The sequence below is a fragment of the Nansenia antarctica genome (assembly GCF_963989245.1).
Source record: "Nansenia antarctica genome assembly, chromosome: 9".
In the NCBI taxonomy this organism is placed as follows: domain Eukaryota; kingdom Metazoa; phylum Chordata; class Actinopteri; order Argentiniformes; family Microstomatidae; genus Nansenia; species Nansenia antarctica.
Genome location: NC_137679.1, coordinates 3,595,448 through 3,605,447, shown reverse-complemented (window position 1 = coordinate 3,605,447; position 10,000 = coordinate 3,595,448). Strand labels below are relative to the sequence as shown.

The window sequence follows — 10,000 nt, the reverse complement described above, 5'->3', positions numbered from 1 at the left end:
CATCTTGACGTCCTAGAAAGACGTCATCTGGACGTCCTAGAAAGACGTCATCTGAACCCACATTCCGGCTTCCCTGAGAACGTCTTTTGGACTCTGTTTACCGGGAGAGTGTAAGAATAATGATTCAATTCACAAACCCAAATGTACTTTATGTACGGAGGCCATATTAACACACACACACACACACACACACACACACACAACAGGACTATATTTTCCACACCCTTCTAAGCCCCCATTGCAATACACTGTAATACACTGTACATGGGATACATATTACCTTACAGAGCAAAAACGATTCTCGGCACCGCAGTAAAAGCATGGTAGGGAATACACAGTAGAGTCTGTAGAATCAGTATATGGTGTCGTATCACGGAGCACTGCATCATGGGAGTGTCCTTGGCCTTTTTACTCCACCGACTAACTACCGTCGGTTTCAACTCAAGATTTCAATTTAGTGGCGTCTAATGATTGCAAGGTTGGCAGATCGGTGCTTCGAGTCCCGGCTGGCCACATGTCGAGGTGTCCTTGGGCAAGATACTGAACCCCCCCAAATCGCTCCCAGCGAGCGGGCCGGCCGGCGCCTTGCATGGTAGCTTGCTTAACAGCCATTGGTGTGTGAATGTGTGTGTGAATAGGGGTGAATGAGAGGCCGTTGTAAAGCGCTTTGGAATAAGTCAGTCCATTTACCAGTTATTTAACTCACCCTATGACTTGACTAAATGGAAATGGAACGGACCCTGAGGCTGGTAGACAGAACTGACTGGAGAACAGTCCACATGTTGTTTTTACAGCCTGGTTACACAACCCTTCTTTCCTAATGTTCAGTTCCCGCTGCCAGGTCATGATGGGAAAAACAATGTACCAGAGAGAGACAACCCTTCCCTCACTGGTGTTTGTCTGTGTGTGTGGGTGTGTGTGTGTGTGTGTGTGGGTGTGTGTGTGTGTGTGTGTGTGTGTGTGTGTGTGTGTGTGTGTGTGTGTGTGTGTGTGTGTGGGTGTGTGTGTGTGTGTGTCTGGGCCAGGATGGTGAAACACTGCTGCTCGTTTGGGTGGGTGGATCCAAAAGCAATAAATAAATCAAACGTGTGTGTCGACACACACGCACTCAAGCATACACACACACACACGCACGCGCACACACACACACACACACACACACACAGACACACACACACAGGTCACAAAACACCCCCTCACATAGACATAGACACACGTACAGACAGTCACGTGCACACACACACACACATGCACGCGCACACACACACAGACAGACAGACGCACAAGGCCTTATTAAACCAAACAGTCACATCATGTGACGGTCTGATCATGTGATGGATGATCTTGACAGGCAACTGGTGCGCTTGAGGGTATGACCTGTGTGTGTGTGTGTGTGTGTGTGTGTGTGTGTGTGTGTGTGTGTGTGTGCGTGCGTGTGCGCGCACGTGACTGTGTGTACGTGTGTGTATGTCTATTCGAGGGGGGTGTTTGGTGACCTGTGTGTGTGTGTGTGTGTGTGTGTGTGTGTGTGTGTGTGTGTGTGCGCGTGCGTGTGTGTGTGTGTATGCACGTGACTGTGTCTATGTGTGTGTGTGTGTGTGTGTGTGTGCGTGTGCGTGCACGTGACTGTGTGTACGTGTGTGTATGTCTATTCGAGGGGGGTGTTTGGTGACCTGTGTGTGAGTGTGTGTGTGAGTGTGTGTGTGTGTGTACGTGTGTGTGTGTGTGTGTGTACGTGTGTGTGTGCGTGTGTGTGTCTGTGTGTGTGTGTGTGTGTGTGTGTGTGTGTGTGTGTGAGGGGGGTGTTTAGTGACCTAGTCTCCTTCCAAAAACTTGTGAGGTGTCGTCTTCAGAATGTTGAGTTACGTAACGGAAGCCAGTTTAGCTCCTGTCGTCATTGCTGTTAGCATTAGCATCGACAAAAAAATGCGCTTTGGTCAGATCATTTCTGTCATTGCCACTATGTGACAGCTACGACGATGATGATGATGATGATGATGATGATGATGATGAAGGGGGGATGACAGCAACGGCTATGTTTGGATCTTGTTAGGGTTCCCGTGGGGGTCTCTGCGGGGTTTGTTCGTGTGTTGCCATAGCAACAGCGACATTTCCTTAAGGGCCCTAGGGGGCCTGTGTGTCTCTGTCCCTGACCCTGTCTGTTCCTGTCTGTTCCTGTCTGTTCCTGTCAGCCAGACATGGTCACCACTAATGTACCTACGTATACTGTGTTCCTATGTATGTATGTATGTATGTATGTATGTATGTATGTATGTATGTATGTGCGTATGTGTATTTTCTCAAGTTTGTGTGTGTGTGTGTGTGTGTGTGTGTGTGTGTGTGTGTGCGCGCGCGTGCGCGCGCGCACACAGGTATGTCAGTGTAGGAATCAGTGTGACTCACTGGTTAACATGCATACAGTATATGTACTGCAAGCATGCATCACTATGTTTCCTCCCCCAACGTGCAGTGGACACGGTATAGTGGAATGTCTGTCCCTGCATCACCTTTACATTAGGATCTTCCCAACCTTGAGTCAGTTTCTTGTTTGTTTCAGTCTGTCTACAGCCTTTCTCTCTCATTCGCTCCCTCTCTCCACCCCCTCTCTCTCTGCCACACACCCCTCTCTCTCTCTCACACACTCTCTCTCTCTCTCTCTCTCTCTCTCTCTCTCTCTCTCTCTCTCTCTCTCTCTCTCTCTCTCTCTCTCTCTCTCTCTCTCCCTCTCTCTCTCTCTCTCTCTCTCCCTCTCTCTCTCACTCTCTCCGTCTGTGTGGCAGGGGTATATTTAGGGAGAGTGACTCCTCCGGCAGACTGTTATGGAAGCCGGAACCATGACTGGGAAAGGAAAGGAGGGGTGGAGTGGAGGAGCAGGGAGGGACTTGATAGCAAAAAGAGAGAGGGAGGGAGGGGGGGGGTGGGAGTGTAAAGTTGAGTGGGTAGTGAGTCGCTATAAAAGCGTGCGCTGGAGCTGTCAGTGACAGAAGCACCAGCAGACTGATACACACACCACAGCTCTGAGCTGAGACAAGAGGCAGTGACAGTTGGAACAGCAGTTGGACAGAAGATCTCGCTAACTCCATATAGACACGTACTTACCAGGACTTCGGAAGACTTGAGAACCGGAGAATACAAATCTAGCGCTGCAGTGGTCTAGATCCTGAGACTTTTGGAGTTTGGGGGGGAGTGTTTCTCGGTGCGTTCGGTCAGTTTTTTTCCGACCAGAACTTTGCACTTTTTCTCACTTGTTTTCCTGAGACAGATCCTCTCTGACAAGAAGAAGAGAGAGAGAGAGAGAGAGAGAGAGAGAGAGAGAGAGAGAGAGAGAGAGAGAGAAAGAGAAAGAGAGAGAGGGAGAGAGAACTCTTGGGAACTCGCTAGCTAGGCTGAAAGTCACACCACCGGCTCCACATCTCATCGTTTCCTCCACATCTGCTTTCCCCTAACCTGGTTTGACGTCTGATTTCACACCTTCTATTCCCCCCCCACCACCTCCACCCATGGCTGCCGTCGTGCGTCAGATGCCCATGGACACCTCCTCCGGCTTCCACCACCACCACCACCACCACCACAACCACCACCACGCGCTGCCGGCCCACCTCCTCTCCTCCATGGCCATGGAGGAGTTCCCCCAGCAGCTGCCCGTCCCCAAGGGCCCCGCCCGGGGCAAGAGCCGCCCCCGCCGGCCCCGCGAGGCCCGCTTCAAGACCCAGCCGGTCACCTTCGCCGAGATCGCCGAGGTGGAGGAGGAGGGCGCCTCCCCGCTGGAGGAGGAGAGGGCGCGACGCTCCTTCCTCCAGTCCATGGAGAACCTGAGGAGGAGCGCGCAGACGCTGCATCAGACCTGCCCCCCGCCCGCCGCTTCACGCCACCACAGCCAGACGGAGGCCGCCGTGTCGTCGACGTCGACGCAGGCTAGCATGGACTCCAGCGACTCGGACTCGACCCAGTAGGAGGAAGGAACGGGGGGGTCAAGATGGGGGAGGGGGGGGGGGTGGAGACTGAGGGAAGGGTATTTCCTGGCTCTTGTACACCTGTACATGACATGACACGCCCCCCCCCCCACCTTTTTTGCGGCCGACACTGGTTGAGACACTGAGGCCCGAACGAACCGAACCGAACTGAACTCTTGGTGTGAACTCTAAGGTGTGAACTCTAAGGTGTGAACTCTAAGGCGAACCTGTGTGCGTTAGATGCCGTTACCCTTGAAAGAATATATATACGCATATTCGCATAAAGATATAAATACACGTTAGCGTATCACTTATATGTTGCTATGATATGCTTTTGATGCATTTCTTTTGCAAAGAACTCCTCTCCCAGTAATGTAACATAACTGGCTGGTTTGTAGTTACCACGTTGTCTTAGAGAAGCTAAACCGTGTAGCACTTTGAGAGCTCTGAGGCAGAATTTGAAAACATCACTTTCATTCTTCAGATATTCCTTTTCTACTATGGAAGACTTCAAAACGACAGAGCACATGAAATTATTCTGAAAGTCTTTCCCCTTCCTTTTTAAAAGGATAGTAACAATGAGTGAGAATTTTTCCATTACCTGTACATGTTCACGTTCTGCCTCTATTCGATTCTCAAGTGACCAGTTGTGATGGAAAAGACTGTTGTTAATACAATTGTGACTGACTAAACTCTGAAATCACTGAAAGATTCACTGTTATTGTGTAATGAAAGTGATCCAGCAGTTGTTGACGTTAGGAGTTAGCTTGCAAAGCTTCAGCAGAGCTCTAACTGTTGTTTCTAGGTCTTTCTACTAGGTCAACTGTCACCTTGTTGTGAAGATAGGAACGAAAATGCCTTTCTAGATATTTATTCTCTTACTTTGTTTATAACATAGCGGAACTATAATATATGTTCTTGTTTTGTTGATTTTCTTGGCTTCTAAAGTCACCGTCTTCATTTCAAAGAAAATGATTTTGCCTTTATACATTTGTTCTTTCATATGTACTTTTAATAAATATTTTCAAATATATGTATCTGATTCTTATCTCATCTTTTCACTCATATAGTTGTGAAAGCAGTCTCTTCTGTCTGCTTGTACATACTTAAAGGCAAGGCAAGTTTATTTGTATAGCACATTTCATACAACAGTGGCAGTTCAAAGTGCTTTACATACATTATTTAAAAATACAGCAAGAGGAGCATAGTAAGAAAATAAAAACGACAAATATAAGAAGTAAATAGATAAAACATTTAATAAGACAATATTTAATGGAAAAAAAGACATTGATAGAAGTGTTTGTGCTGCAAAACATGAAGGTTTATAGCTTAGATTTAAATATTTTAAGGGTTTGGGCCTGTTTGATTTCTTCAGGGAGTTTGTTCCAGGAGCATGCGGCAGCGTGACTGAAAGCTGCTGCACCGTGTAAAGGGATAGTTCACTCTTAAATCAAATGTAGGTGTTTAATCACAGTACTTTAATTCCAGTCAATACACCAAGACACTGTTTAAGTCCATATGCCAATTATTTAGCAACTTTCTGCAGCCACATTTTCGAAGACAATGGAAGTGGATGGGGTCCAGTTGATGGAGTGGAGGTATGCAGTTATCAGACATTTGATATTCCAGGGTTATATCCCTTTAGATAGACTGAGACTGATGTTACAGGAAGTTTAGATAGACAGATATGTTACAGGATGTTTAGATAGACAGATATGGTACAAGATGTTTGTGTATTTTCAGCCACTAGGTCTATAACTAGCACTCACCAGTCAAAACAGGAATTTGTCAAGGAATGCCCTGATTGGACAGAGAGTTGCACACCTCCCAACTCCCAGCGTAAGTAAGTAACGTTTATTTATATAGCACAACATTTACAACGACAAGAGCCGCCCAAAGTGCTTAACAGATAAAATATAACGAGAAAAACAAGATAAAAGAGATAACATACAGATTAAAGAAAACTGATCGAATAGAAAAATACACTAAAAGCAAGGTGCAGTACAAATAAAAAGCGTAGAGATTTAAATGAATAATAATCATAGTTAAAAAATCTAAAATCTAAAATATCATGAACCATACAGTCATACTGCCAACACCAATCCAACATTCGCTGCAAAGAATTAGCTACTAAAAAACTCTTTAAGAGAAACATATGGACCTGTTCACTTAAACACACACATAACACACAACGTCTCTGTGTTTACACATACTCACACACGTACGTATACCTGCCGTGTCACGTGTCACATGGTCACATGGTCCTTGTAAACACTCAGCAGAGGCCCTGAGTCCACTCACAGGCCTGGTGACGCATAAGAAGTGCTCTGTCTGCGTCAGCGAGACACACCACCACAACAACCCTCTGCTGAGATGTTTACAACGGCCCTCTTGAGTGTTTGAAGGCCACAAGTCGACGTCCTCAGGGACACCGTTGATTGCGAGCAGCGGTCGGTCTGCTCCTATGTACTACTGCTGAATGACACATGACAAGTGTGACTTTCGTCAATGTGTAGTGTATTACAGGACTCAGTGCTAGACTGTTAGTCAGGGATCTGCTTGATGGCATGCTAAAGAAACTAGAAATAGGCCATCCCGTCAAATAGAACTACAAGAAGAGACAGAGACTTTGTCTGTTGAAGTGTGATCGCTGCATTTATGTGTGTGTGTGGTTTGTGTGCTGCGCTATATGCATGCAACCAAAGACAAAATCTAATGTGTGCGTGCATGCTTGTGTGTGTGTGTGTGTGTGTGTACGTGCACCTTTGTGTGTGTGTGTGTGTGTGTGTATGTGCACCTTTGTGTGTGTGTGTGTGTGTGTGTGTGTGTGTGTGTGTGTACGTGCACCTTTGTGTGTGTGTGTGTGAGTGCACCTTTGTGTGCCTGTGTGTGTGTGTGTGCCTGTGTGCGTGTGCGCATCATCTGTGTTTATGGATATACAGGATATTATCGCATGCGAGCACAGCCCCCCCCCCCCCCCTGAATCTCCAGCACTGTATCCACAGCAGCCCTGACCCTGCTGGTGTCATGTCGTAAACAGATCCATCACCCAGCACTCTGAACACAAACAAACTACTTCCTGTTCTTCAGCCAATGAGGAGGAGGAGGAGGAGGAGACGGGCCAGCTGGAAAGGCCAAGGTCACAGACCAGCCTTACTCAGAACCAAACACTCACCAGTCTGTGTTTTTTATTTATGCTTCATTTTCACAGGGAGATTCTACTGATACAGTGGGGGAGATAAGTATCGAACACATCAACATTGTGTCCAGTAACTGTATTTCCAGACAGCTCTTTGCTTTTACCCATCATTAGATGTTTGTTGTGTAACAAGCCTTAGCCTTAGCCTTAACGCGTATAGCCCGTCAATATATTCTAACTCAGCTGACATTAGAGGTCTCATTGGAGGCCTCCTAATTAGTTATTCTTTCTAACTTTAACTTTAGTTTGTCACTTTTTCAAAGTGTTCAATACTTTTTTCCTGTTTCATTCCACTTTATTTACACATCACTTTATTTACATATGGACTCCACAATCTGGGTGCATAAAATGAGAATGCAGCCTCACCAAATCTCTTCTTTTGTACATGTGGTACACAGAGAAAACCAGCGTCAAAAGACCTGAGAGCTCTATTGGGCTGATATGCTAGCAAAAGACCTGAACATATTCTGGTGCTGTGCCAGTGAGAGCTTTATAAACAAGCAGGAATGAACAATGAGTTCCTTGGTCTCCTTCGTGTTGAGGGCCAGGTTGTTGGTCAGGTCAGGGGGAGGGCTTTCCAGAGTCTTGGGGCCGTCACCTCAAACGCTCTGTCCCCTTTAGATAGTTCCTTCCCTCTACAGTAGTTTGTGGGCTGACCCAGGACAGACTGTAGTCCATGGTTCAGATTTGGTTGAATAGCCACTAATAACTTAATAACCTACCCTTCAGTGGTGTAGTCTACGTGATACGCAGGACTATGCCGTATACCCACTAGGAAAGGCCAAGGATTTCCATATACCCACCCCGTCTGTGTTACGAAGCACTTGACTTTTGGACCATTGGGACTGACTATAGCGTCATATACCATCAAAGGGGGGAGATGTGACATGGAATATGTCAAAATGCAGCACTATCATGCACAGATCAGCCTTATAACATGTAATGTTTGATATATAACGTTAGACCGGGAGCGCAGATTTATTTTTATGGCGTTCCGAAATGAACGATATGAGGCTGGGAGGGGAAAATCACAGTATACCCACTAGAAAAAACTAGACTACACCACTGCTACCCTTAGCCACCACTAACAAAATAAAGAATATTCCTGTCAATATTCAGTCTGTTTTTCTCATGTTGGTTGTTCTCTATGTCTCTATGTATCCAGTAATTGACTTGTGCTGTGGTGCAGATGCACTCGGCCCACGGGAATATTCAAGTATTATCGTTCTGTCATTTTTTTGTGTGACAATGCAAGTTTCCAAAATATTTGCGTGCGTCACAGGGTCTTGGCTGATTGCACGAACCGGAGAGAGAGAGAGAGAGAGAGAGAGAGAGAGAGAGAGAGAGAGAGAGAGAGAGAGAGAGAGAGAGAGAGAGAGAGAGAGAGAGAGAGAGAGACAGAGAGAGAGAGAGAGAGAGGGAGAGAGAGAGAGAGAGAAAGAGAGAGAGAGAGAGAAATTTGTTTTTCATCTGCCGTGTCTGGGGTGACTGCCTGCTCTCTACATCTCGCCACAATCTCTCTCTCTCTCTCTCTCTCTCTCTCTCTCTCTCTCTCTCTCTCTCTCTCTCTCTCTCTCTCTCTCTCTCTCTTTCTCCCGGAACCTGCTTGTTATGTTGATGGTTGAGAGCTTTGTGCTCCTGGGGCTCCAAGACCCAACTCTGGGCCTCTCTCTGACCGCTTCATTTTGTAGCCAATCACTTTCAATGTAAAATCTCCATTGAAGATGTTTTTTAGTCTAGGATTAGGCTTAAGCCTTGTCTGTGAAACCGGCCCTTGGACTCTAGGTGGTGAGGGTTCCGGAATTCTTTATCAGTTGGTGGGTTAAGCCTCATTAAACACTGATAGAGGCGGCTGTGGCGCAGGAGGTAGAGCCACCGTCTAATGATCGCAAGGTAGACAGGTCGGCGGTTCGAGCCCCGGCTGGCCACATGTCTCGGTGTCCTTGGGCAAGACACTGAACCCCAAAATTGCTCCCAGTGAGCGGGCCGGCCGGCGCCTTGCATGGTAGCTTTCCGCCATTGGTGTGTGTGAATGTGTGTGTGAATGGGTGAATGAGAGGCCGTTGTGAAGCGCTTTGGAATAAGGCACTATATAAGTCAGTCTATTTACCATTAAAGTAAAAGTAGTAAGTAAAGTAACTTTGTTACCGTGCTGAAGTAGACTTTGGGGGGTATCTGTAGTTTACTGGAGTATTTATAAATCTGGTAACTTCTACTTTTACACTACTACAAACAGAATGAGCAGCTTTTCATACACGCGACAATACCCACAAAATATTGGCGAATAGGCACAAGATGAAATAGCAGAGAATCGACATTACATTTTGCAATGCAATGGATTCGGTGAGTAATCCCCACTACTCTACACAAACTAGGTCGTAGTGGGGATTACTCATCGAATCCATTGCATTGCAATATTTTGTCTAGTGAGTGTGTCATTGATTTTCAACAGCGTTGACATTAATTTACATTCTTTGGAATAAAAGTCTAAACATTTGGTCGGTTGCCGACTTGCATAATATGTGACACGGCCTGGTGAAAGGGGAACAAGTCAGCACCCAATTTAATGTTCAGACTTTTATTTTGAAAAGAACAATATAATATAAAATATTGATGCACCCCCATGCTACTTTATGGGTTTTGCACAGCCAGCCTAATGCTGTCCACACTTACTGCCTCTCTGTTTACCAGCTGAGACGGTTGAAGAACTGATGGTGAGAGACCAGGGGGAGAGCACGTAGCTTCTGATCAAAGCCAAACATTTTTCCAAGGGGGAATTTTCCCATTTTAGCGGAGAGATGTTGTTAGGCTGTTAGGCTGGGATGACAGACTCTCTCTCAACACACCA

At 46.3% G+C, this 10,000-nt stretch overlaps 2 protein-coding genes across 2 annotated transcripts in view; one reads left to right on the top strand and one right to left on the bottom strand.

The window, feature by feature from the left end:
* The window catches only part of LOC308165161 (NACHT, LRR and PYD domains-containing protein 12-like), a 436,373-nt gene that overhangs the window by 215,499 nt on the left and 210,874 nt on the right, over nucleotides 1–10,000 (bottom strand). The window lies entirely within an intron of this gene.
* On the top strand, nucleotides 3,501–3,953 carry cUnh11orf96 (chromosome Un C11orf96 homolog; the record flags this gene model as incomplete). Its single annotated transcript, XM_080539160.1, has 1 exon — nucleotides 3,501–3,953. The coding sequence occupies one exon, from the start codon at nucleotides 3,501–3,503 to the stop codon at nucleotides 3,951–3,953; it is 453 nt and encodes a 150-aa protein (XP_080395286.1).